The following is a 27,064-nucleotide window of genomic DNA, read 5'->3' as shown; positions in this document are numbered from 1 at the left end:
TGTAAATTACCAGATTTACCGGCCGGACGGGGTGAATTCCGGCGAACGACTTTGGCAAATATTGCTCGCTGGTCTTTTTGTCTGTGGGGAGTAAAAACGGACGGGGAACCCTGTATTGCGAAGACGACGCCGATGTTCCTTCGGAGTGTCTAAACCAATAAGAAGTCGGCGTAAGACCAAGATATACCACATAAGAAGTCTGGCGGATCGAAAAGAACCCTCATCTGTCAAAGGAGTCTGTGATAGGTAATCCTAAGATGGGATAGGATAGGGGGTTCGCCATGATTTACCTTCTCACCACGACCCACGACCCACACACCCGGTATCCTGCCTTAATTTTCTTATACTGCTCCTGTGCTTTATGCTATGTTATGTATGCTATGTGAAGTATGTATAATATTATTATTTAGTAAGTCAGTCTTCAGTGTCTCGTGACGCTAGTTGTAAGTGAAGTTTGAATGAGAAGGCGGACAACATAAACTATCCAAAGCTTATCTCACTTTCAAGCCATGTTTCGGACTCCACCGACTGCTGCGACTGGCGACGGAGACTGACTGTTAGTGGCGTAGTGTATTTGACACGGTTCGGTTCTGTTCGGTTCGGTGGGGGGTATGAAGAGGTTTGGATTTCCATGTTTCTATGTAAGGACTAACCCTCCGTGCGGCTGAAATCCTTCGAGCCAAACTGTTGATCTCTTATCCTCTTTAAAGAGCTCGTGGACCTTGTCCAAAAGGTAGATCAACTGCCGTATTCGTGCCTCTACAAGAAGATCGTCTTGGGTCTCACAAAAAGGTACCAGATAGTGCAAGGGTAAGCCACGTCCTAACTGCATACCCGTAGACCCATTCAGGCCCGTAGGCCCATTCAGGTTCAAAAGTCCCCCATCCCAGCAGTTTAAGGTGAGTGGGGGGGAAATCCTTACGGGACAGGGGTTTCTAGAATGCGTAATTACTGAAAGGAGGACGCTTTGGATCTGAATCCGTGAGCTTGACGGCCACGAGACTCGTTAGGCTGTGTACATAGTATGTATGTATGTATGTACGTACGTACGTATGTATGGTTATGTGTGGTCACACTGCATTCTGCGAGATGACTGGATTTTTTAGGCTCGCTTGCTCTGGCAACACGAACGCCATGCTTTCTGCCCATTTAGCTTCTAGGAATTTTAACACCATGGACATCATATCCTGGTCACTAGTCGCGAGCGACTAAGCATATCGCCGAAAGCGGCACCGAGCAAGGAGAAGAGGCTATGTATACCTACTCCTACGCCTGCGATACGGCCATAACCGTAGTTTTGCTTTGTTAAATTGTCCCATCATTGATCGGGGCACCGTGTGCACCGTGTGCCTCGCGGGGACCTGCAGCTCATGTAGGGTATAGGTATATTACGGGGGGGATATCGTCGATTATCTAATAATAGACCTTTAATAAAACGTCTCCATTTGCGAAGGGATGGAGTTCTGCACCGTGGAGGAGATATGTCATAGTACCATACCTGACTTGCGGTGAAGTGCTAAAATTGCTTTCGTCAGCAACGTACGGCTCGTAATGTGCGGTGTTTGGTCCCTTCCAGAATTCCAGGGTGTTGCTATGCTATCCATCAAGATCGAATATGAACTTCTCAAACCGTCCTGCAATATAAGGGGGCCAATGGCCAATCAACACATTACATAAACAAGCGAGGTAAGCAATACCAGGCTAGCTAGAAGACCAATCATTCATCAAATCGATTCACCATATGCATGTGGTCAAGCTCCTTGGCATCTGCCTATGGTCTGCTTTGACGTCCCGTACTAATGAGTCAGACGGCGAAGCACCTAGGATGAACGCACCTAGGGCTGATAGCCGCCTGTGCCTAGTAAAATAGGTGATACTTCTAATACCGAGCTCTTTTCGCATGGCCGCTGCGTTCATGGCGGGCTTGTCAGCTTTTGGTCGTCGCGGTACTGGCAATGTGTAACCAGGTTACGAGAAGTAACGGCAGTAGTTCCCTATGCCTAACTTATTGGGCATCACACCGCTTTATTGCGATACAAACCCCGACGATACTAACTATATAGGCTTTTTGTTTGTTGAATGCCGCTCTTTTATATCTGCTGCATAACTACTCGTTATTGTAGGGCTGAGCGCAATCATGGGGTGAGATTCGAAATATAATTAACCCAAGACAGTATAGAAGATGGTGTCCGATTGCCCGGCATCTCACTTGTAGTACCCGAAATGTCGGTGGCAGATCTGCCACCTAGCCCAATGGTAGTATAGTATGCAGCATCGAAGATGCATGTATCATCCCGACGATACGGTTCGCTTCTAGCCGCCGGAATATTAATTCCTTGAGCCTGTTGGAACTTTAAACCTCAATATCAGATTAGACCGGGGTTTGACTGTTTCAAGTGCTTTCAATCAGCGAGCAAGCCACCAAGTCATGGGTGTAAATGTATCCGTTTCTTCGGAATGGACCTTCTCACGGGAACGACTGGTCTTGTAGCTGGAGCTATTGGCTTGACCAGTGCAAATAAAATGTAAGGTAGTGGGTCTTTAGGCTTCAGGCGACGAAGCATGTCACTCCTACATGACCTGACACTCGAGTCCGTACATCGCTCTCTCTACATCCTTCTTGACCTGATACCAGTCGGCTCTCCTTTCGGCAAACTCGTATACTTCTTCGGCGCGAAATATGCCTCCGAATCGGTCGCCGTCAGCTATGATGATGGCCATTTCTTTGGCATGTTTAGGGTCGATAAGGTATATCTGGCTTAGTTCTCGTAGAGCTTTGAAGTATGCTAGTAGATCTGGGTTCTTGAGCGTCCGTATATATTCGAAATACATGTTCATATCCGCGATGAGTTTGATTGCACCTTCGGTGCTGATACGCTGTCGTTTGATATGCTTGCACACGGCCGTGAATAAACGCAGTCCGACTTCGCCGTTGAATACGTCCAGCATGGTCTTCTCCGTGCTCCCTACCAGCATCCTGGTGTGAGAAGCTACCAGTTCGGTAACGCGCTTTGCAGTTGTGGTTGGACCTATATCGGGATCCTTAGAGACCCCAACCTCTTGCGTGGTGGGCGACGGGTTAAAGTCGGTAGGTAGCTGCGTTGTAGCGCAGAGATATTCGACTTCGTCCATCAACACGTCGATACCTTTATTAAGACCTGCCGCAACATTCTCGTCCAACATCTGCTCAAATTTCTTTTTAGCTAGGCCCGCAGGATCGAGGAAATCATTTCGGTCGGCAATTTTCGGCGCAGCAAGTTGCTGCTCATAAAATAAATCGACCATTTGTGAAATGATATCGCCAACATTGACCAACTCGATAAACATAACGAGTGGCGCCACTCCAGTCTGGCTATGGTCGCTTATTTCTCGAGGATTATACCGGGAAAGATGCTCTACGGCTTTTGCGAACCCATTTTTAACGTGTGTCTGACCAAGGATCTTGACCAGGACAACGAACATCGCTTCGCATTGCTCTCGAGCTTCTTCACCCGCCTGACCGCCTAGCGTTACAAACTTCGCTGCTCTTCCAAGGCTTTCTTTCGCGGCATGCACTAAATCAAGAGCGACTTCGATACTGAAAAGACTTTTGATCCCTTCAAGCCGGTTCGCCATGAGCGCAGCTTTCGCCTTAAGTTCATCAGTGGGTGCTTCAGGGGGCAGAGGACTCGCGGTTCGTTCTAAGGTATCACCAAGCCCAGGCGTTTCCGGACGGGATGATGCAGGTGTGCCGGTCACTGATGGCCGAAGTGTGTTGCTGTTAGTAGCTGATGTTGTAGTTGCCTTGGTAGTCCCAAAAGGCAGGACTGTAACTGGCATCATCACTACCTTTTTGAAGGAGCTTAGAAAGTCGTTTTTGTCGGCTTGTCGATTGAAATTGCCCATATAAAATGACTCGACGGTAGCCTCTTGCTCCGAGAGCTTCTGCTCCCAGTTTTTAACTTCGCGTTCGGCATACTTCGTCAAACTATCCAGCTCCTCTTGCAAGTATAGATCTAGGTGTGGCTCAAACACTCTCAAGGCTATCTCTTTTGCATGGTCTTCTAAGCTCTTTTCGGAAGAATCCTTTGGTGGAACGAGTAACCGAACAAATTCCATGCACTGCTCAAACAAGCCAGACACCGCCTTTAAGTAGGACGGCATGTATCGATCGTGACATTCGTCTAATAAAGGAGTGACATACTCCATGATGATTTCTTCTCGAACTTTGTCCACGAAGACCCAAAAGACAGTTGCCGGCTGAGGGAAGATGCGGCCAATCACGTCGCCCTGCTCGTTTACCTTTTTAACGAGCGAATTGAAGAAGGCACGGGAAGGCTCGAGAGTAATGCTGTCCTGGGGAGCTTGGTTGATACAATCCATCGGATTGCCTATAATTCCGCGGTCGCTGAGAATTGGGTGCTTGTGAATGAAGAGGTCCATGGCCGCATTGCCCTCGTTTAGATTATGCAACACATGCGCGTATCTCTTCATCCTGCCATCAACATCCCAGAACTCGTATCCCTGCTCGAACTCTCTTAAGACCGCGCTTTCGAAGAGAGTTGTCATGTTGATGAGTTTAGCCTCCCGCTGCATATAACCCTCGGTCCAGTCGCTTTTGCTAAATATTTGTAAATTAGATAGCATCTGCGCTTGCCTTTCTGGATCCCGAAACACCTTAAACACGATTGGTTCGGTATGGTTCCTCGCTCGTGCCAGATCAAAATAAAAGGGTGCTAGAGCCCCGTAAATTTTGCCATACTCTTCCCTTGCGTGACCCCGTATACTCCTGACATTCTTGAGTATATCAAGTAGTGCATCCGGATCTTCGTAGGGCGATTTAGACTGTGACTGGTTTAAACTCAGCGTCTCAAACCCATCGAGCCTCGACTCCTGGAGCTGCAAAGCTTTGTCTTCTTGAGCTTTCCGGCGTTCCTCTTCTAAAGCGGCATCAAATATAGTCATGCTAGCTTGCCTGCCCGCTATCGAATTTGGACCGCCGTTAGCATTTGGCCGCCCTGCAGCATCCCGTTTCCTCTTCATAGCTTCCTCGAACCTCTTCCTGGCCTCCAACTCGTTCCAGCATCCCATGCTCTTAAGTCTTGCTACCCATCTCGTGTCATCGTATACCATCTCACGCATTCGGCTTGACGTCCTTGCAAAGCGAAGAAGGTCTGGTATCGGCAAGTAATCGAGTATAGAGACAATGATTTCTATCATCCAGGATCAATACCTACACGGCTAACGGGGAGGATAGGCTTCGTGCTTACCGGCTGGCAGAGCTGTTTTCGTATCTAACATCGATGTCGCTCGCAATGTACTCAGGATACTCGCCTTGGGCGTCGCGCCATATTGCGACGCTCGTTTGAATGTAGACATTGTAGCTAAGTTATTGTAGTAGATCTACGGGGAATTGGTAAGGTTGCACACAGCTACATGAGGTAACCCTATTGCGAAATTAAGAAATATAAGGGTAGTATTGGGGAAAAGAGCAGTTTGACTGCCATGGAGATTGTGATGAAGTATATGGATGAAGTATATGTAATGTACGAAATCCCAAAAAGTGCCCCTTCAACCTGGCGGTCACAACTATTACATATGTACATGTATAAGATGAACCCACCTTCCTTAGTTAAACTAAACACTAGGTACCTCATAACCCACTGAAGGTACGGATGTCCCTTTCAAAAGTTTTTTCCATAGGGAACCCCTGTCAAGATTGCCAGCAGCTGCCAAATGCTTGGCCACCACCTGGTAGCACATTCGAAGATGTATACATTATCATCACCAATTTTAATACTATTTCTTACAACTAAAGACAACATTGCCATAGCTTAAAAAAGTTCTATTTGAACTCATGCCTTTTCTATTTAAAACTCCCTTTTTTCTTTTAAAATTTTACGATTTATTTAAAAGAAAAACATTATATTGAAACATTAAAGTAAAATAAGATACCTTTGCCGAATAGGTGAACAGCCGTCGCCAAGCATGGCCAAAGCTTGTCAGGAGTGACAAGGGTCTCCCTATGGAACGAACTTTTGAAAGGGACATCCGTACTCACTACCTAAATAAGGCATGTACGAAGGTTGGGCCAAAAGTCTTGCACATCTGAGCTTGGCAAAGCCACGTGCGAGTAAAAAGAGACTGCACGGTCTTATTCAAGCTATAGTGGCTAATGTCGCTATAAATATAGTGGTAAGCCACCTGAATTCAGTGGGCAGGCCACTATCCGACCTTCAGCTTAGCGTGTGGCTGATACAGTATTAATAAGTTAAAAGATGTACGAAAATCGATGCCAAGATTTCGACATGTGCAAGACTTTTGGCCAGGTACTTTTCACACCGCCCTTTGTCGGCAAGGTACTCCCCGCGGCAGAATTCCTCCAAATTCGATAACTTTTTTTTCTGGGCCCAAAGTCAATTGCAGCTAAACAGATATTTTTTATGGTTCACACCTCTAATACATAACAGGTTGAGCAGAATTTCCGACGTTTCATTTAGAGACTTACTGTATCATCACACAATACCATCTTAATTCAGGATTCACGTTACTGTATTTTAAATCTTCAAAATGGAAGCTAGTGATCCGGCTCCCTGGAAGAAGCTTGACCCGGAGAAGCTTCGTCGCGAAGCCGAAGCTAAAGGTAAACGACATTGCCATAGCCGCCCAGGACGTAGATTGCTAACATACTTCAGAGGCTAAGCTTAAGAGACAACAAGAGCAACGAATCGCAAGATCCGAAGCCCGCAAAGAAAAGCGCCATGCCAAATCCGAAGCTAAGCAAGCGCGAAAGGCAAACGTTGGCCGTGCTGCTAAATGGAATCCTGAACGCAAAGCAGCCGACAAGTTGAAGAAACTGGCCAACCGACCGCACAAGCAAGAGAAGCGACGCAAGCGCCTACGCCTACGCGCTCAGAAGCTGGAGGCGCAGGCCATCAAGCTGATGGCTGAGGCGCAGAAAGCCAAGGCTCGTGCCGACCTCCTAGACGAGCTGCGCGAGGTAAGATGTTCGATTAACCGTACGATTATTATTTACTGATTGTATGATTAGAAAGAGGATGCCGAGAAGAACAAGTTGTCTCGTGAGGTTGAGAAGATGGCAGCCGACTCCGAGGATGAGAACTATATTCCTCTAGATGACACCAAGTCTAAGCGTGCTAAAAAGGAGGAAGTAGATAGTGAAGACAGTGACGACAGTGACGACAGTGAAGATAGCGAAGATGATGCACCCCCCAAGAAGGAAAAGAAGCACAAGAAGAAGAAGGACGAGAAGAAGGCTGAGAAGCGTAAGCGTAAGGCTGAAGAAGACGACGAGCGTGACTCTAGCGACTCATCCGATGCCGATGTTGCGGGTGGTGTGGAGTTATCCAAGGAGGAAAAGAAGAAGAAGAAGAGAAAGTTAGAGAAGGCCACCGAGGAGGTCAGTGCTCAAGCAGAAGTTGAGGCGCGAAAGGAAAAGAAGGACAAGAAAAAGAAGAGAAAGGAGAAGGAACAGGCCGAGGAGTACGTGTCGTCCGCCACAGTTGAAGCTGGAGGAAATACTAACGGCGGCGAGCAGTGGAACGCCCAAGCACTAGATGGTGATGACAAGAGGAAGGAGAAATTCCTCCGCCTTCTCGGTGCCAAGAAATCCAACGGTACGACGGACGCAGGGAGTCATAACGCGCCCTCCACGTCAAAGGCGTATATCGACCGAGTCCAACACGACCTAGAGCGACAATATGATATGGGAATGAGGATGAAAAATGAAGGCCAGGGACAGAAAAGGGGTCTCGGAGCATGATCTCCTTGTAGTTATGTATTCATACGAAATGGCGTTTTGATAGGTCGAGGTTTATACCATGAGATTTGCGCTGCTTACGAGCGCTAGGCCTGTCTAGCTGCTCTCTTGATGTCAATTGTCAATTAACCAAGGTATTGGCAATGCTAGTTCTATGCATTTGAACACATCTCAGCATGTGTATTAAACAGGACTTCATTACACGTGATCGTTATTGAATCATAGCGTAGGCTTCACGCTCAGGGGTTAATCAGTCCCTCTACCGTAGAATTTCAAGAATTGTATATAAATCTAGCAACGCATCTAAGATAAATATGGCCTCCCTTAAAACGCGATTCCGTTCTTGTAGAGCAAAAAGCTCAGGTATCATATCGATCTCCTAAACAACTATACACGTATACGCTCTGAAGACATTGTAAGCATCCCATGCTTCTTAACTTCCAACCACGTCTCTCTATGTTATACCATGACTACACGGACCATCCCCACAAGAGTACTTTTTGTCACTCGAACTTTACTTTGATAATGACAGCATGTATGTATGTTATTTGCACCTTTCAACAATATCGTTATTCATCGGAAGAAGATGCGCGAGATGAGCTCGAATATGAGGCCGCCGAAGACGATGAAGCCGAGGATACCTGCACGCGAACAAACAGACATAGCTTATTAGCTTTCTTGTAAAAAGGACTTGACGCGATCAACGTATTGGGGGGGAGGGAAGGGGGGATAAGAGACAAATAAAGTAGCGTACCGAGCCAAAAGGGAGAAATAGGCGACTTTTGCACGCCCTTGGTGTGCTTCTTGATATCAGTCTCCGACTTGCCGCGACGGGCATCCTGCTCCTTGGTGAACTTGGCGTTCCGCCTTCGCTGCTCGAGGGTTTGGGCCTGGGAGTCGCAATTAGCAAGCAGTATATTCGCCGGTGCGCGCAGTATTACTAGAGACGTGCCATTTTGTATGTGTACCTGATATAGAAAGGAGAGTTGGTTGTAAAGGGGGTAGAAAGTCGAAATAGAGTATGCTAGGTATGTATGTATGCGTGTATGTGGTATGTATGTATAGCGCGGTCTCGAAAGTTCGAAGGGAACCGAGGGGGAATAGTGTAAGTACGGTCAATTGAAATGTATATGAAAGGTATGCTACTATTAATATAAATGAACTCGAAGGCGAGAGACCAGACAGATCCCCCAACCTAACGCGCGAGTTTAAATATTTAGAAATGACAAGGCGACGGGTTTTCCAGTGGGATCTGAGAACAGATTGTTCAAACTCAAGAGTTGGAGATGTATTCACTTTCCCGTATGGACATGGTGTCTGCAAGCTACCTCCCCTGCTTTCTAGGTATCCTCCCTTTATCGATAGCGGAATACCTAAATGTATTGTACTAACCCAGCTCGCTTTGCTCGTCCGATAAAAAATTAAGGGACCTACCCGTTTCGATACGAGCGCTACTGTTAGGTACTTGCCCCAACGGGCTAGAACTATATTTTCCCCGGTGGATCAGCACCAGCAGCCTCGTCAGGGGGGCTTTATATAGGAATACACTAAGGTTCCGCCCAAGCCACTGCTGGTGGGGTAACTACCTATGTAAGAGGTATGCACTTTGAAAGAAGTTTCCATAGAGCTTCCGACCCTTCGAAACGGACCTTAACATAAGCTTCAAACGAGCTCGATCCACGATGCTCTCCCGAACAGCAAGACACCTCGCTCCCTCCCGCACCCTCACAGCGCGCGCATCGCGCCATCCCACCCCCCTCCAGCAACTCCAGCGCCCACGGGCACGCTTCTCCTCGTCCTCGCCCGCGCCCGGTGGACAAGAAGCCCCGTCCCCAAATGTCAGTAACATCCCCAAGGGGGGGCGTACGATAGATATATAATCCGCACCTTAAGAGAGGAGAAGAAGCTCACTTCTCCCAGGCGCAATTCTGGAAGACCTTCGGGCGGCCTATCGCGAAAGTACTCCTCGTCGCCGTCTTCACGTACCAACTAGCGTACTACGGCTGGGTGCGCCTAGAGCAGGACGAGACCCGGGCTAAGATACGAGGCACGCGCGCCTTACCCTTACCCTTACCCCTACCCGTCACCCCGCAGAGCTAACACGAGCAAACCGCAGCGACTATTTCCGATCTCGAAGCCAGGATAGAGCAGCTCGAGAAGGCGCGGAAGAAGTAAAGATGCGCTAGGTCATTAACGTAGGACAGATATCATCGCCTTAGATTCGCCGACGAGGATGTATCCGCGGTAGTGACGACGTTAACGTGGAATTGAAACAACAAATTATTAAGTCCGTTATTCTTAGCTGGATATGAGCCACGGCATAGACTTGTTTGGAAGCCTTTACAGTAGGTAAATAGAACATCCAGCACGTCATGACGCAAACACCTAACGCTGTAAAGGTAGTTTGATGATTCGCGCAGTTGCGAACACGACCTGTATATTTGACGGTAATGTGGAAGTGTCAAATATCCTTGTTGGAAATGAAATATGAGATAGTATCAACCAAAAACGCCCATACAATGCCATTCATGCAATGCCTTTCGCCTGCTCTCCATGAAACATGACCTTCAATATCGCGAGCCAATCCGAACCTAGGCGCCCAACCCTAAGCTCTAAGCCCCGACTCTCATACAAGTATTGTTGTTAAAAGTATGCCAATTACGCCGACAAGACCAGCCCAAGAAGGGGAAAGCATGCCTGCGCCGCCTATGAAATGCGCAGACCCGGGGTAATTACACGACAAACTATCGTCCCACGCTTTTCGTCCATAGCTAGTTTCGAAGCTAAACTTACTTTGCGGCCGAGGACAACTAAATCCCATCGAAGCCGGGCAGCTCTGGATCAGCTCATAACACAAATTTTCACAGGGCAACAACTCCTTGTACGGGCCTGGCTGAACAACTTCGTCGATCTTAGGATTACGAGAGGAATTGAAAGCCCTATTACCCGCGTGTTTCTTCAATATATCCTCATCCACCGTCGTTCCATTTGGAAAAGGAGATCCGATGTTGCGCATTTGAAGGTAGGGTCGATCGGGCGTTGAGAAGTCCTCACAACGAGGAATTGCCACCGAACAGAGCCATCTCTTGTATGCAGTCTTGCAATCCTCACAGCCCCTGGCTAACGAGTATCGGGCAGTTGAAGCAGCCTCGCAAGGAGTCTGCTGTAGAACTTTATCGAAATTGTCCCACATAGACCGTACGTAGTCATCGTAAAAGTTTCCAAGAGCCGTAGCGTTAGGAAACGTGTTCAAGTTCCCGGGAACAGCATATTGGGTCTGTTCGCAAAATGTAAGGTTGAAGATAAACGTACATGCGCCATCTACGTTCTTGTTAGCGTCTCATCACTCCTAAGAACTTATGCTATGCTTACTAGGTTTGGTTGAAAAAACAGCCGGTTGGAATACGATGCCACCACCTATGGTCGAAGATTCTTCCTGGCGCGTTTGGAGACTCTTCCCCGGCGGACGAGCAAGGATAGCCGTATAGTTGGAGCTAGCGTTAAGACCACTAACGTAGAACTCCTGCCGGGTCAAGTTGTCCTCTCCTCCATTCTTTAACCCTATCGTCATCGCTCCGCTACTTCCATCTGCAAGATTCCTAATCTGAGCATAGGAACTTAAACCACAGTAAGAGTTGCGTAGCCCATTGATGTCCACATTATTATCGTTATGAGCGAACATGACATACGGCGGCGTCGTGATGACTTGACTCGATACATTGTTTAGATACCCGGTTTGTAGTAGAGCAGCCGATGCGTCGCTATCAACCCATACAAGATCAGGATCGGTATGATTGCCGTGAAACGAATAGTAATACTGATCGGTAGAAGCGACGAGCTCGAAATTATATTCTTGTGAAGTGTCAAATTTCTCGGTCGAGACATCTGGGGCAGAAATGCTCAAGTAGACATCCTTGTCTATAGATGTGTTGAACATAACAGCCCCCTCCGTGAAGACGATGGCTTTCTGCGTATTGTCGCTCTGCTGCGGTCCCGGAGAAGTATTATCAGACGATGTCGAAACGTAAAGAGTGAGTTGTGGAGGATTCGGAGCTGTTTTGTCTGATGAACGGCGCCCGGGTTGCAGGCAAGTATTGGCGGATATCCACAATGTTTTACTTGTTTCATTCCGACGTGTAAGTTCTGGCTTAATAGTAGTGCCGTCATCCTCATTCTGATCTTCATCCCCATCCCCATCCACAGCCGGTGCTTGTGATTCATTTAAACTTCTTCGAAGCTCTAGGGGCTCATTTGGGTCCCGCTCTGCCCTACTAGTGACTGACGAAGCTTGGAAGACATACGCCATCGTAGCACCAGGAGCGAGATTGGACTTTTTCAGTTCATTGTTGGCCAAGATAGTCGCACCATCTGGTACCCTTCCTATGATGCTTCGGTCGAATAGCGCAAAATCTGGCTCGTACGCTGGACCTCTGAGGTCTAAGGCGTCTGATATATCCACAACATCGAGCTCTTCGTATGACAATTCGTGTACGTCATGGTCGGCGACTATAGGATCGAACTCGACAGCGAAGGCGAACTGCGGAGAGAGTAGAATGACATAGATAACAAGCAAAAGGCAGGTGGCTATCAGAGATGCTGCCAGCCGCGATTGCAATGGACTAAGCTGCATCCTAGAAGCATAGCCCTTTCGGGCATCTCACAGAATATAGGGTTGTGTCCCAGTAGCAGCAGATAAGTCGGATTGAAACTTATTGGAATCTGACAGCTGGAAAGGATTACGCTAGGCACCGCGGCGGTACGAAAATGGGATTTGTTTGTTACTATCGGTTATATTCTACAGCAGTAGGATGGTCGCGTAATATCGAAGACCGTTTTCTAGAAAATAAGGACAATTGTAGATACAATTGGTGGCATTAGCTTATCGAAAAGGAGTGGGCAATGCGAAGTCGTAAAGTCGTAAAGTCATCGAGGAATAGAGTTTCACAAGCAAAGCTGGGTTATTGATAGGTGCCTGCCCTGAAATCCCCTGACAGCTGAATACCCGCAACTGCGGGTCTCAACCATACATGTACACTACAATACAACCTTGAAACAACCCAAGCCACACCTCCAACCCTCTTTAACCACTAACTTTCCCGTAACACATACGGTAATACCCGTTTATACTACTATGTACGTCGTGCAAGAGCCAAATTTATCAGCAAATCTTATCAAAGTAACAATAAGCCAATAAGCCAATGGTAGGTAAGCTCAAATGTTCTTAAAACTACATATGTACCTATCAATCAGCCACCAAATACGTAGGTACTAACCTACATACGGATGTACATGTACAAATGGATGTCACTTATCATGCAGGGACAGTGATATCGGGTATCGCTTTCGCTATCGTTCCCAGCTTCCAACGCTACACAAGCCTGCATCCCCATACACTTTGAGATCGGCGAACATATCGTTATTATTCATTGGGAGCAACAGACCCAGTAGTTTGGTTCGGCGATTTAGCTTCGGTGTGACAGCCTTACTTTTATGAGGGTCTTATGAGGTTGATAGACTTATAAAAGGCCTACTCGAACCCCCATACACTTGATCTCTCTCTTCTGCTCACGATAGTTTTTCCCAAGGACGAATGAAGTTAGCATTGGCCCACCTACACCTTACATACATACATGGTAAATACGACGGTAGCCACAGACCTATAAGAAGATGGATTGTGGCAAACGGGCTTATCGCGCTGTGCCGCGCCGCATTTGGATCGGCCCGTTCGATCCAAACGGATTCACGCTGATGGACGTTTCCCCATCTCTGGTCGGCATCGTCAGTTGAATGGCCTGGAGTCGGCAATGAATTAATTCAAGCTGGTATCATAACTACGATGAACTAGCGAGGACGCAAGATCGAGTTGAAGGATATTATTAGTGCTGACGTAGTACATACCGCAAGTCATCGCAGTCTTATACTCCAGCCTTGTCGGTATGAACGACAGTAGCACGCAAGAGCACAAGCCACGCGGTCCGCGGCTCTATCATAAAAAGTCTCGTACCGGATGTACGCGATGTAAGCAGAGACGAGTCAAGGTTAGTTAAGGGGCTACAGCGCACTTCGCCTGCCAAGCCATTACCCGCTTCTAACTTAGGGGTTGTCTTGGCTGCAAGTACATCTCGTAGAATGTATTCCTAACATCCCGTTGTAGTGTGATGAAACTCGACCAAGCTGTGGCTCTTGCTCAAGACATGCGGTTGAGTGCGTGTATTTGACTACGAGCCAGGCGTCTTCAGCAGCCGCCGGCAGATCAAAGTCGGCTACCCGGCACGATAGTAGGCCAACCGGTCACTCTACAGCTTCCAGCAGCAGGTTAGTACCTACTTACGACGACGCTTCACGTCAGTCGCCAGTGAGTAATGCGCCTGGTCTTTTCAGCAACGATATCAAGCCGGTGGTGTATTCACCAAATGGCCCAGGATTTTACTCCTCGCCGTCTTCGTCTTATGTTACCCCTGCAGATGATGGCTCAGATGTCGAAGTCAACCTACCCGAGGGACCATGGCGACGGTTCTGGGAATTACGCTTGCTATACAATTATTATGCGAACATGTCGCAGCCGTTTTCGATACCACAAAACCAGGAGATCACATACATGTGGCAACACGAAATCCCCGAGCTAGCCACCCGCATGGCAATTCAGCAAAATCGATCCGCTTTACTTTATGTGATATTTGCTAACTCGGCTCTATATCTTTGGAAGGAAAGCACGGACAAACAGGAGCGAATCGAACTTATGAAATTGCAACAGGCCTACCATGTCATGTGTAGTAGAGAACAGCGGCGCGATATCGATGATTTATTGCCGAGGATGTCTCAAAATGCCCTCTTCATCTGTTTCACTAGTATTCGGATGCTGGCACATTCGATAGGCCTAGTTCAAACAATGGCCGTAGATCCTTGGGAGCCCCCGGTCCAGTGGTTGCATATGGGACGTGGGGCAGGCGAGATATTAAAAATGGCTGGAAAGTTGGCCGATCCGGAGAACGCCCAGAGGATTGCGGCGTTTGAGAAAGGGCCACCAGATTTAAGTAATAGTAAGGAGTTGATTACTTCTGATCATAGCTCGCTCGATTGGCTCCTAGAACATCCCGCCGGACCCGGATCGAATGCGGCGCAAGAGGACCACGAGCTAGATGATGAAAATGCGAGACGGGTATACGAAAGTGCTCTGTCGTACACGTGCACGATACACAGAGCACTTGCCGATGGTGAACGAGATTATGCTGTTGTAAGGAGGTTCGGTGGCTTTGCTATCTACGTGCCAGCTGAGTTCACCAAATTCGTAGAGGAAAGGAGGCCGAGAGCTATGGTGATATTAGCACATTTTATGGCCCTGTGGATAGGCTTCGAGCACATATGGATGATCGGCCGAGCTGGCGAGTTGCAGGTTAGGGGCATATATAAGGCTTTGCCAATAGAATGGAGTAGCAAGCTTGACGGCCTAGTTGCGAGGTTTAAGCCGCCGGATGTAGGTACATAGGTTAAGCTAGATCTTTCCTAAGTAGCAAGCCCTGACTTGTAAATTAAGGCATGTACTATTTGAAGAGGAACGCCCAGCACTTTATGTTCTTATGATGTGATGTCGCATAGCCTATGCAGTAATAGAAAGAAAGTTAATACAAATAAAAAGGAGAGTTTCTTAGTTTATGAGTTCCAATCTATGCAATAATAAACTCCAAACGGGCCGCACCTACATAACCGGAACGGCTAAATGTGGGCCGGGCTGAAGCCTCACTTACTGGTTGCAGCTCTGCATATACCTAACTTAAGCTTCAACACCTCTAAGTCAATTCAAGATTACCTAATTAAACATCTCTACCTTGGGTAGCTACCTATCATACCATTGCGCCGCTATCCTTCTTCATACCATACCATGGTCAGTCATATCATATTAAACACAACCCGTAAGCGCAAACCTTCAAGCTAACGAATGACGTAGCCGCCAAAACGCAAAGCCGCAACCACCACCGCCGCCGCCGCGCCGAAAGAGAAACAGTCCAAACTAGCTAAAGAGCACAATATATCGGCGCGCGAGGAGCGCGAGATCAAGGAGGCGTTCGCGCTATTTGCTGAGCCGGCCGAGGGCGAGAAGGAGGGCGTCATACCGATTAAGGACGTAAGGCGGGCTATGGTGTAGGCTCCCTTTCCCTTTCCCTTTCCCTTTCCAGCCCCCACCCACCCTACCAAACCATATCAATCACCGCCATACGAGATCTCGACTAACAGCACCCCCCAGCGCCCTAGGCCTACCCCCCAGCAAACCCGAGCTCGCCGAATTCCTCGAGATCCTCGACCCAGACGACGAAGGATACGCGTCGTACGAGCCGTTCGTAGCGCTGTGCGCGCTGAAGCTGCACGCGCGCTCGGCCGGGCCCGCGGCGGAAGAAGTCGACGAGGCGTTCCGGTTGTTTACGGGGAGTACGGGTGCGGGTGGTGGGGACGAGGAGGTGTTGACGCTATCGCATCTCCGCCGCGTCGCCATGACGCTCAAGCAGGACGTCGACGACCAGCTGCTTAAGGACATGATTCTGGAGGCGAACGGGGGCGCGGGGGTCGCCAAGGGCGTGGGCAGGGCCGAGTTCGAGGAGGTTATGAGAAGGGCGGGGGCGTGGAAGTGAAAAAAAAGATGGCGGGATATGTATGTGGGAGGGGCATGCTGCGTGTTTCGCAGGATAGAAAAGTGAGGTCCTACCTATTAGGAACGCGGATTAGAAGATGTACGGGATGGATGAATGGGTGCGCGCTTATGTATAAGCACCCCCTTCGTGAGGATCCGAAGGGATACGATACGTGAATTCGCTACTTCACTTCTTCGGACGGACATTGGAAAACGGGGCATACAATTCACCAACTTACGAACTTTGCGGCGAGGTAAGTACCCATGTTCTACATACATGAGACACGTCTATTTCTATTTCTGCTAACGGCGACGGACAAGACAGTAATGGAATAGAAATGTAAGATAGGAAAGAGAAGGCAAAAAAGCCAAAAGGTTAACTAGTTAATAACGTTAAGCATTGGATTTCCAGATATTTGACGAAAAAGGTTTGGGAGCCGTGGGTTCCCTCTGAAGATGCCATTATAAAAAGAGCATATTTATTTTGAGTTACGGGTTACGTCGTCTGACTCCTTATTTCGGATGACAAGTTGCTATTTATTATAGCTTATAAACATTATAATGCGATAAGCGGCATATTATAGAATTGCTTCGGCACGTGCATACAACTATCACCAAAACACTGAGTTTAACTATAACTAAGCCTTTAGCTTTAAGCAACTAGAAGAATTATTATATCTTACCTTAGTGGTAGTCGATGCTGAACTTCTCTTAGTTTAAATATATAGTTAAGCGTTCTTTTAGATCAACAACTATGAATTCTCTCGGTATAACAAAGTCTATTATAATATTGATATGTTGAGATCACATGTCTACATTTATACTTAAGTCAGAACGGGACGACGGGATCCAAAGTCCCATTAAAAGTTTGGCCCACGAAATTCCTACTCTCGCATATAGCATTTATAATTCTGAGAGGTTCAACAATCGTATCTAGTCATATCCATTGTGAACGCCAAAAAAATGCAGCCCCTTCATGCGCTCAAAGAGAAAGCATGACTTGTACCACGGGGGCGGGCCATCCAATATCCACGTAGTACGTGTACATGCGTTGCGAATTATACAGCTATTGAAGTCTAATAAACTCGCTAGAAACTCGCTAGTTACTTTCCTTCTAATATCCCACACGCCACATTAAGCTAGTATTCACTCCGACGGAGGGGCCGCGGCAGCAGCGCTCTTAGCGGCGGCCGCCTCCAGGGTCCTCTTTTGAGAGTCTATGACCGCCTTAAGCTCGGGAGGCGGGTTAAAGCCGGGGTGGTCCGAGTGCTTCTTGTAGAAGTAGTTATCGGACTTGGGTGTTAACTCAGGAGGTAAGTCGTCTAAGACAGCTTGCAGTAGATTGTCGATGGACTTTTGCTTAGACGCGTCGCGGTGCCAGATGGAAATCAGATGCGAGTTGAAGCGCACGGAGAGGCCGACGCCACAAATCTGGTCGCCTTCCTCCAAAACCTCCTGTAGCTTCTCGCCGATAGCCATCAGCTGGATGCGGGTCCAGAAGTCGGGGCCGGAACTCTTGGGCACGCGGAAGGTCCAGCTGCCACCCAGCACGTTACGGCGGTCCTCCCAGATAGGCTTGAAACCACTCTTGAACAAGTAGATAGACTCGCGCATCTTGATCTGGTCTACCGGGGTATTGTTGTTGTATCGCCAAAAGTCCTGGACCGACTCGATCTGGGTTCCGAGCTGTTCTAGCGACACCTGATAGTTGGTCTCGTCTTCCTTCTTTTGGTCTTTGGCTTGTCTGGACGAAAACACCAGCGTTAGAAAAAGATGTGAATTAAGTAAACGTGCATCCTATCAGTATCCTACCTATCAAAATAGACGTTCCAGTAATGCTGGGTAGGCAGAGGGCGCATGGTCTTGAACAGATTGCGCTTGGCATCGTCTCGCTGCTCGGCGGGCGAGCTGACACTCGGCGAGTTCGCATCGGTGCTCTGGGAGAGGGAGGAAAGCCCTCTGGTAAACAAACTCGGTCGCGTAGCCATGATTACTACAGGTCAATGTTTTGTTAGCTTGTAGACACAAGAGTAGAATGCGAATAGAGCCCCTATCTTTGTTAGAGGAGGGGTTGGAGAAGCTTCAACGGCAGTGATGATGGTGGGGTCTAACGCTGCCAAGACTTTCTGTTCCTGGCCGCAGCACCGGAGCAGTATCTTGTTAGTTGGCTTTAAATAGGTGCAGCGGTTACACAACTACACCCTACTTCTGCAGCCTCACAGGGGGGATGGACACTTACAATCGGAAGATGTAGTATGGGTCGGTACCTAGGTAAGTTAGGTGCTTAAGTACCTAAGATAAAGACACGATTTATATATTACTCTTGGCAGACAACTAACTGGATACCGTCAAGAAAGGAAGAGTAGATAAAAAAGAGTAAGAAGAGTGAAAGTAAGTCGGTTAGGTAGTTAACTAAAATATTATAAGTTCCGAAACCATGGCCAACGTGATAACCAAATGACCTTTTCAGCTATAGGTAGGTACGGCTATAGGTACGAAGCAGCCAATGCAGTACTTAATATGAATCAGGGGGTTGCTATTGGTTCTGAAACCAACACAGCTGGGTTTCAAGAGCCGCAATTCGTATGATCGCTAACACGCTGTCCGACCGCACTTACCAATAGTATCAATTACATAGCTGCAGTTACCCAAAAGTATTTGCATTAAGTACATCGCAGCATCCGTACATACATAGGATAATTGAAGAAAGTGCATGTACGAGTTCCAATCAACGCTAGCGAGAACTACATAGACTTCAGGTAGTGGGACTCAGCCTCGTCCTATCTTAAACATCCGTCTCATGTTAGACTTCTCACTATCTTCTCGAGATAATATCAGTAAAACTAAGATCTCCTATAAACTTAATAGCTATAAAAAGCCCATGCATGATTAGCATCGAGTTATCATTTGATTGAGAGTTAAATATATTAGAAGAGTATATTTTAGTTTACCCGTTTCGGCTATCCCGTAACCAGCCATCTACGTCTATTATAGCTCTTTTTTTTAACTTAAATAATTGTCCTGCACAGTTTCACTATGCCTACCTGTATTAAAGTAAACTCAGAGATATGTCTACATTCTAATCATCTCTTCCTCTTAGTTATAAGTGGTAATAGGAGCCTTGTTGGCCTGTTAGTAAAATAATAATACTGCTCTAATACTAAACGAACTTATAAGATAGGTATGTATGAAATACGCAGTCACTATGGCAGTTTAATATAAAATTAGTAGATGGAAACATTATTCTTATGGTCGCCATGAACGCATTCCCTTATGCCTCCGTATGAAAACTGTGCTACAATGGTATTCAACGTCTTAGTGGCTCGTTAATATTATACAACTCACATTGTTAATAACAGCTTTTCAAAACTATCCCAGCGATTCTCAATAACAATCATAGGGGTATACACCAAAGTTTATTGATTGGATTGGATGCCTCCAAGCCAGAAGCTCTTCGTGCTTCTTAATCCTTAGTCTATAGATATGCAGTCCATATCCTATATCACACATATACATACTAGGTTTTAGGTAATACAAAACATTCCCGTTCGAAAAACCTTAACTGATTAATACGTTCCTAGTGCCCTTCTAGGCCCAACTTATCACTCCTATATATGACCAGCATGATACTAAACTAAAGAAAATTTACTTATCTTAGAGTCACAGGATACCAGTAGACTCGACCCTCAAGGTTCCTAGTATATAATTAAACTTTCAAGGCAGCATTATGAACGGCCGCCAAGGTGTCCAACATTTGCGGACAGCCACGTTATTACACTTATGCCCAACGCCTATGAGTTAGGGGGGCTTAGATAGCTTAGGTAGGTAGATAGGTAGGTACCTAACCCAATAACCCAAAGAACAACCACGCATCAAGGGACACACGAAAAGGGGTAGCTGCCACATACATACCTAAAAACACATGATATCAAAATAATAACAGTAATGATGAATCAATCAAGATCCCTATCAAGGATCGACTAAGTTTGACTCCAGTACACACGCCGCATTAATGGTATTAGATGGATAGATACATTTGGATGCCGTATGCTCTGAGCAGTCTGCTTTAAGTATGTATATAACATATTCGCCGTGGTTTCTGGCCGCCGCGCGCCCAACTCCGGATTCACTGATCTTATTCACCGTCCAGTCTAGCGATGATATCCAGCCAAAATAGCACGGAGAGCGAGCGAACTGGCTCTCCTTAGCTGTCATAGCAATTCATTAACACAAGCATCACATCACCACACATCAACCTCATTCATCCGATTTGGTTTAGAATTTTTGAATTGGTTTCATTGATCTTCTTGTAGTTAATAAAGATACAAATCGTAGAATTCGGGGGATTGGCAGGTAGACCTGCTGTGCAGCAACTATTCGTAGACTCCTATCAGGTTATGTCTGTTCCTCGGATCGGCTTTTCCTCGAGTGACCTTAATAACGCCCCCCCATCTCGGCTGAGTACCCTGCCGAATATCTTCCTCCCCGGACCTGCGGAGGACGATGGAAGATTGTCCTCTTCGTTTCGCCTCGATAGCCACCGGCTGTTGCCCTTATATAAAAACAATGGAACCGAACGACCTCAAAAGGAGATCGAGACGACCCCGACGGCTAGGCCGTCAGTGGTTTAGAATGACACTTTTCTCCCGGTGAACCTGCTGGGACCCTACAAACTAATGAAATGAAGTGTACGAGCAATGCAAAACTGCCGAAACGGCTTGCTCGATGGCATGGGTAAGTGAACGGCTGTTAAATCTAGGCCTTACTCTCGCCAACGGCGAACCAGGAGGGCTAGACTTAATCAATGCCACACGGTCACCATGATGCTGGTCAAAACTTATGAGGCGTTCGTCAAACCCTAAATAGGCTTTACGATGAACCACCACGCCCAATTGACCTCAAATGCGATGAGATTTTGAGAAAAAAACGGGGGCTGCATTTCGTAATAATCCGTCCAATAGCAGCCGGTGACAAAGGAGAGCCATAATGCTGAGCAAAATCAGTGGTATCAGAGCGCAGACGCCATGTTGGTGCTATGCTTGCTTTCGCGATGCAATTCAAGTCATGAATCAAATCGATCAAGTAGAACATTTATGCTGAGAAAACGCCATGCGAAATGTAATGACGTGAGATGTGGATATGGAATAGAAAGGCATGATCATTGCGAAGTGGCGACACACCAATGACGGTGGAATGCCCAAGCGCTCTTTTGGCACTCCTTGCTGCAGTACTTCGTTCGACGGCATCGCCGGCACTTAGCAAACTGTCGCGTGTACTCCTCCCATTTACCGCACTGGTAGTATGCACATTGTCGAATGCCACCTCGAGTGTCGTCCTTGCGGCAGAGGTTGCGCATCACGACCCCAGCCCAATATTGCATATCGGTGCTGTGATACCGTACTGTGAACTTCTCGACCAACGGGAAGATGTTAAAGTCGTTTGGAAGAAGATATTCTTCCTCGTACTCTTGCTGTCCCAATGATTCTGCCGTTACGTTATCTCCGTCAAGTAATTGCAACTCCTTCCCTATTTGAAGCCGCGGCACGAGGTGACTCTGTTGGAAATACGACCTCAGATTGCAGTACTTCGAAACGTATGCCAGAAGTTGGAGAGACATTAATACATCTTCTTCTCTGGGCATCGCTGCTAGCATCTGCGGGTTCGGAGGAACTGGCCGATCCAAAAGATACCGCGGCACGCTTGCATGGTTCGGAAGAGAGGGTTGCGGAGTAGGTACAATAGGGCGATTAGGAGAAAGACCCATTGCCGGTCCAGGGGTCGGCGCGTTATTTGGTAGGCTGCCGTCTAGCGGGGTTCGATGTGTGATATTGAAGGTTCCCGCGTCTGGGATCTCGGAGACCGTCGGCGTTGCTAAGTCAAGAGCAGCACCAGCTAGAGTGCTATCGCCCTCCTCCATGGCAATGTCCTGGAAACCAACCGTAGGTTGGATGTCAGCAGTGCCAGACATCTCAGCATCTTGAGACTCGTCTGACTGCACGCTATCGGTTGCATTCAGATCATCCGCATCCGTAGTCGAGTTCTGATGACGTATGGAAGGGCGTCGCCTGGATCGACCATTTGGTACTAATTCCGAGGTAGGTCTAACCGCCGGCGAGTGGGTTTGAGGTGGAGGTAAAGGAGTAGTGGGGGAAGTAGGTTGCGATGGTAGGCCGGGGTGGAAAACCGGTACCATTGAGGGTAGTCGGTCGATGTCTCGAACAGGACGAATGAAACCATCAACCGCCTCCATAGTCGGGACCGCACTCACCAAGGGCTGGATCACCTGCCGCGACGGTGATATAATGTTCGGCCGACTTTCTTGTCTGTGATGATGGTGGTGGTGGTGATGGTGATGATGATGGTGATGATGGCGGTGATTAAGGAAAGCAGAGCGATCTGGAGGAGAGGTAATGGGGAATGACGGGATAGCTGGCGCAACTTCAGCAGTAGCCTGCTCAGCCGCAGCCGACGTGCTCGCAAAAGAAGCGGCTGTGACATCGATAGACGGCGGCGGAGCTTGCCGGCGGAAAGCCCTCTGGTCAATGTCTAAACGACTAGACCGATTCGCGAAAGATGATTTAAATGGCGGCTCCCGATGGCTATTGCTCCGGTGTCGCTGCTGGTGGTCAGCTATCTGCTTCTGCTTAGCTTCCTCTGCCTTTTCGCGGCACTTTTCGATAACCTTAATATAGTTATCGAGTATAGTTGCGATAACGGGAACCATATCAGCCTCGACCACCCGAGTCCTCACATTCTCAGTTCCCCTAACTCCTATGTTGACTACGCACTGGAAGGCAAGATTCCACTTCCACATATCCATCATATCTCTGCTCCGTCCCTGTTTCAATATGCATACCAGCCTCTCGATCCCCCCATCGACGGTGAGGATATCGCGAATGCGAGCCGAAGAAGTCGTAAGATAAGCGAGATGATTGAGTGAGTTGATGAGGGGGAGAGTCGAAGTACAGTCAAGTGCCCGGCGGTCGTATAGGGCGGTGGTGATGCCCACCGACGCCTTATTGACGTTGGGGATGCTAAAATTGACTTCTCTCATTTTGGGCGATATAGAATTTCAAGAATGATGATGGTATCGGCAGAATTGAAGAAGGGTGACGCCGCAGGATGGTACAGAAACGTCAATATGTGGGTATTATGGCTGGAAGCGGCGGCTGCGTCCTTGGAAATGACCCTTCTATATACGAAACGCAGACCACCACTTCAATGGGTTGAAATGGACGCGTAGAATTTAATGCGGGAACTTGATGCAAAGTACGAAAAAGTGCCAAGATGAGTTCTTTCTGTACTTGAGCAGCAGAATTTGTGAAACTGATGTCCTTGAAAAATGCGTAATAAGAAAACGAAGTCTCTTCGGCTGGCGCAATTGTCAATGGGGCTGACAGAACAATAGAAATCGAGATGTACTGTCTCAACGATGGGGTAAGGCGTCGGTCGGATACGTTTCTAGGATTTGCGGCAGGTATAAAGGACGAAAATGTGAAGATACGATTAATTGGGAAATGAATTCGGACGTTCGATCGTGACTCGACTTGGCGAAGTTGAAGTTGGTCAAATGCCTCAGACCGCTGTATTTCTTAGGCAGTATTGGATCGCTTTCGTGACGGACTATGTTAAAACAAGTTGGAGGCCCGAATCTCCAGCGCGGCGGACTCTATGGGAAGACGGATGTCTCCATCCAGATCAAAAAAGATAGGAGTAGAGACGAAACAAAGAGGAAAAGAGAAAAGAATCGCAGCGTTTAGGAAAGAGGGCAGCGACTCGATTCGGGCGTTGTGAGATGATGGGTTGGTGTATCGGAGGGAAAAGATGGCTACACTACCTGAACTAGGGGGGGAGAATTTTAGAGTTGGTAATAAAGGGAAGTGGTTCCGCACCGGTGCAAGTTTGTTGCAAGAAAAAAAAGAGGCGAGAGGCGACCGGGTCTGCCAAGTTAGGTAGGCTGGTAGGGGCTGCCCACTGCAGCTGCCACAAGACGAACCAGGGTTCAAACGCTTGTCAAGTGCTGCTGCCGAAGAGGTCGACTTTTTTTTTTTCTTGCTAAGCTGTTTGTACATTGGACATACTACATATTAGCAGAGTTCACAACTGCAGGCACGCTAATGTCCTTAAATTCTATTACGGTAACTTATCCACTGATCCGGTCTGGGCTGGCCGCTAAGATTAGCATATACCTGACTTGCATCCTCTACATGATGCCACCAACCTGCCACAATCACACTTCTTTAGTAGGTCTGTACCAAATATTGTGCAAAATGTTTTTCCAGTGTGTTGGGTCGAGACTCGAGTAGCAATGCGGCGAACCCGACATGACATAATTCTATAAGACAGAGACTCATATAGAAAGTAGTCAAGTAACCCTAGGCAGCCTTACAGTACCTAGACTAAAGAAGAGGTCCTCTTAATGAAATCGATTCGCGATCAACAGTCTCCACGTTTCTTTGAATCTGGGATCCTTTGTTCTTAATTTTGAACTGAAGCGCATTATTATTGCAACAGGCAATAGACGGCAAGCTAGCTACCCTTGTTTTTGTTTTTTTTGTTCTTTTTCTAGGTACGTGGTCCACTGGAGCGGGAGTGCTAATATTTAACACAGGTACCCGTTAAGGAATCTGATATAACGAACGACATTCGCTTTGACTCTTAAAAAATTTCAATTCAATTCAATTAATCAAGCTTAAATTTCAATAAGATAAGAATGACATGGTAAAAAAAATTCAGATGCTTTTTTCACGATCTATAATATTCCATAAGATCACAGCGCAATATGAGGTATCTTTAATCCACTATTAAAGACTCAAAGATACGACCACTATTGGTGGACACTGGCGATGTCCGACAAATTACCATCAAGACTAACGGCTAGAGAGCTCCTATACGTGCCAGCTACCTACCTACCTACCTAATGTTTCGCATACAGTTGCACGAATAAACCGTATGTTGTTTTAGAAACTACTATAGAATTTTCTAACTGGAGGGAAGTGTACCGCGATAAGCGGCCTTTTCTCGACCATGCTGTCGTGGCGAAGATCTTGAATTACGAAAGAATCCGTAATTCAACACGTGCAAATCCAAAACCACCCAACACATCACGTTACGGCCTAAGCTCTATAATATATACATAGGTATATTTCTTTTACAGTGGCCAGCTATAAGCGTGTTCGGGTGTATCCGCACCTCCAACGTTAAAGGGCAAATGCTATTTTAGTTTGAAAAGAATTCATCTCGTCCCATGAGTAGCAAGATTCGTCTGATATAGAAATATATCGGTCCGCAGCGTTCTACGTGAAAATCAAGCTTAAACGTAATTCAGATGCAGGGACTCCAGTTGACTTGTCGCTCGCCGAGCCCGTCCCCGCTCGGAGAATCCTCCACGATCAGGGACCGGAGACAAGACACGGCCGAGAAAGGAGGTTGGCAGTTTCTCCATTGGGTTCGCATCGTAGACACCTTGCTTATATTGGGTAGTAATAAGCCACTAGTATTCCGGAATGGTCTGTGTGTTTTTGTAATGAAGCCGTACCCGCGCTGGCGGGTTCTTACTTACGATTTCCGACTAATTACGGCCTACGTATTCACTATTAATAGTGTAGAGCAAACGAATGTTTGCTCTATGGGTGGTCATTTCCTGCTGCTATCGCGCTGGCGCGCTCAGGCTTTTAAAGCAAGGCCTCTTAGCTCCCCCGACCTTACCCACCAAATAGAGGATTTGCAATTTCCTTACTTTCTGCTTATGATACGCGCCGTATCATATGATCGCCAATACTTATAGCTAGTCAGCTAGCTCATTCAAAGGAACAGGATTTTAAAGAATGAAATGTAAAATATGAAATATGAAATATGAAACTTCTTGAAGTTTCCCCTTATCCCCTCATGGTCGTACCTACGTAAATAGTAGGGAGGCAAGTTATTCTTATGCGGTAGTACGAACTGGGAAGATGAAGGGAGGAGGCATACATACATAGTACATAGTCTAAAGCATCTAGGGTTGCATCTTAGCACCATACTATACTGTATGCGCGTGGCATCGCGTCACAAATTGGGCCTTGGCACGGACTTAATAATCGTTCAGCCCCAGGTCATTTATGAAAAAGTATACCAGGGTTTCTGTTGGGATATTTGAATACCTAGCAAACCGCGCATATCTCCCTTTTTTTTTTGTTCATCGGCGTCGGTGTTAACGTCCTTAACACTATATATGTAGTTTGTCTTAATGGTTTCTTTACGATTCAATATCGCTTTATTGTCTTAGAGGACCGTGTGTCTCCCCATAGGATCCGGTACCTGCATACTGAAAGGCAAGTCTTGTGGGTAAGGGGTGTATAAGCAATTAAGTTGGGATATGACGGAGCATCCGTTATTAATAATACCGGCTCAGCCCGAATCCCGAATGGAAGCTTCCATTTTATTTAAATCAATAATATTCTTAATATTTTTAATTTAAGCTTATAAAAGACCAACGTAATACCTCCTTTTAACTTATTATGTAAAATCGGCTTTTTTAAAAAAGCTTTTTTAAAATGTAATTTTAACACATGTATTTTACATAAGTTTAAAATATATTACAATTAAATTTTAATATAATAAATTAAATTTTTTATAATTTTAAGTTTATTATATCGAAGATTTATTATATTATAAACAACTTTATTTTAAATAAAAATTAA

At 46.8% G+C, this 27,064-nt stretch overlaps 9 protein-coding genes across 9 annotated transcripts; 4 read left to right on the top strand and 5 right to left on the bottom strand.

The window, feature by feature from the left end:
* Positions 1-2,087: 2,087 nt before the first annotated feature.
* Positions 2,088-5,584, bottom strand: F5Y00DRAFT_191531 (exocyst complex component Sec10-like protein). Its single transcript, XM_048005175.1, has 2 exons — positions 5,250-5,584; positions 2,088-5,192 (listed from the first exon to the last, which is right to left on the bottom strand). Exons 1-2 carry the CDS (start codon positions 5,356-5,358, stop codon positions 2,572-2,574), a joined length of 2,730 nt encoding a protein of 909 aa, XP_047868160.1. The 5' UTR covers positions 5,359-5,584; the 3' UTR covers positions 2,088-2,571.
* Positions 5,585-6,424: 840 nt separating this feature from the next.
* Positions 6,425-8,054, top strand: F5Y00DRAFT_227635 (uncharacterized protein). Its single transcript, XM_048006506.1, has 4 exons — positions 6,425-6,622; positions 6,675-6,979; positions 7,031-7,482; positions 7,538-8,054. Exons 1-4 carry the CDS (start codon positions 6,550-6,552, stop codon positions 7,554-7,556), a joined length of 849 nt encoding a protein of 282 aa, XP_047868159.1. The 5' UTR covers positions 6,425-6,549; the 3' UTR covers positions 7,557-8,054.
* On the bottom strand, positions 8,025-9,037 carry F5Y00DRAFT_227633 (uncharacterized protein). The gene is made up of 3 exons (XM_048006505.1): positions 8,712-9,037; positions 8,514-8,649; positions 8,025-8,400 (listed from the first exon to the last, which is right to left on the bottom strand). The coding sequence occupies exons 1-3, from the start codon at positions 8,712-8,714 to the stop codon at positions 8,333-8,335; spliced, it is 207 nt and encodes a 68-aa protein (XP_047868158.1). The 5' UTR covers positions 8,715-9,037; the 3' UTR covers positions 8,025-8,332.
* A 117-nt stretch (positions 9,038-9,154) lies between these two features.
* On the top strand, positions 9,155-10,097 carry F5Y00DRAFT_191480 (uncharacterized protein). Its single transcript, XM_048005174.1, has 2 exons — positions 9,155-9,597; positions 9,680-10,097. Exons 1-2 carry the CDS (start codon positions 9,442-9,444, stop codon positions 9,857-9,859), a joined length of 336 nt encoding a protein of 111 aa, XP_047868157.1. The 5' UTR covers positions 9,155-9,441; the 3' UTR covers positions 9,860-10,097.
* A 162-nt stretch (positions 10,098-10,259) lies between these two features.
* Positions 10,260-12,702, bottom strand: F5Y00DRAFT_191473 (stretch-activated Ca2+-permeable channel component-domain-containing protein). Its single transcript, XM_048005173.1, has 2 exons — positions 11,132-12,702; positions 10,260-11,080 (listed from the first exon to the last, which is right to left on the bottom strand). Exons 1-2 carry the CDS (start codon positions 12,387-12,389, stop codon positions 10,386-10,388), a joined length of 1,953 nt encoding a protein of 650 aa, XP_047868156.1. The 5' UTR covers positions 12,390-12,702; the 3' UTR covers positions 10,260-10,385.
* A 388-nt stretch (positions 12,703-13,090) lies between these two features.
* F5Y00DRAFT_227628 (uncharacterized protein) lies at positions 13,091-15,356 on the top strand. Its single transcript, XM_048006504.1, has 2 exons — positions 13,091-13,797; positions 13,914-15,356. The coding sequence occupies exons 1-2, from the start codon at positions 13,696-13,698 to the stop codon at positions 15,243-15,245; spliced, it is 1,434 nt and encodes a 477-aa protein (XP_047868155.1). The 5' UTR covers positions 13,091-13,695; the 3' UTR covers positions 15,246-15,356.
* Positions 15,357-15,544: 188 nt separating this feature from the next.
* F5Y00DRAFT_191438 (calmodulin) lies at positions 15,545-16,422 on the top strand. Its single transcript, XM_048005172.1, has 3 exons — positions 15,545-15,641; positions 15,705-15,898; positions 16,002-16,422. Exons 1-3 carry the CDS (start codon positions 15,639-15,641, stop codon positions 16,381-16,383), a joined length of 579 nt encoding a protein of 192 aa, XP_047868154.1. The 5' UTR covers positions 15,545-15,638; the 3' UTR covers positions 16,384-16,422.
* Positions 16,423-17,192: 770 nt separating this feature from the next.
* On the bottom strand, positions 17,193-18,841 carry F5Y00DRAFT_227620 (translation initiation factor eIF4e). Its single transcript, XM_048006503.1, has 4 exons — positions 18,622-18,841; positions 18,439-18,514; positions 18,195-18,377; positions 17,193-18,126 (listed from the first exon to the last, which is right to left on the bottom strand). Exons 3-4 carry the CDS (start codon positions 18,368-18,370, stop codon positions 17,529-17,531), a joined length of 774 nt encoding a protein of 257 aa, XP_047868153.1. The 5' UTR covers positions 18,371-18,377; positions 18,439-18,514; positions 18,622-18,841; the 3' UTR covers positions 17,193-17,528.
* Positions 18,842-21,094: 2,253 nt separating this feature from the next.
* On the bottom strand, positions 21,095-23,723 carry F5Y00DRAFT_191386 (uncharacterized protein). Its single transcript, XM_048005171.1, has one exon. The coding sequence runs from the start codon at positions 23,434-23,436 to the stop codon at positions 21,541-21,543; it is 1,896 nt and encodes a 631-aa protein (XP_047868152.1). The 5' UTR covers positions 23,437-23,723; the 3' UTR covers positions 21,095-21,540.
* Positions 23,724-27,064: the final 3,341 nt, after the last annotated feature.

Source organism: Daldinia vernicosa (assembly GCF_022497035.1).
Source record: "Daldinia vernicosa strain CBS 139.73 unplaced genomic scaffold F5Y00scaffold_7, whole genome shotgun sequence".
Classification (NCBI taxonomy): Eukaryota; Fungi; Ascomycota; class Sordariomycetes; order Xylariales; family Hypoxylaceae; genus Daldinia; species Daldinia vernicosa.
Note: the sequence above shows the minus strand (reverse complement) of the source record. Positions and strands in the feature narration are given on the sequence as shown.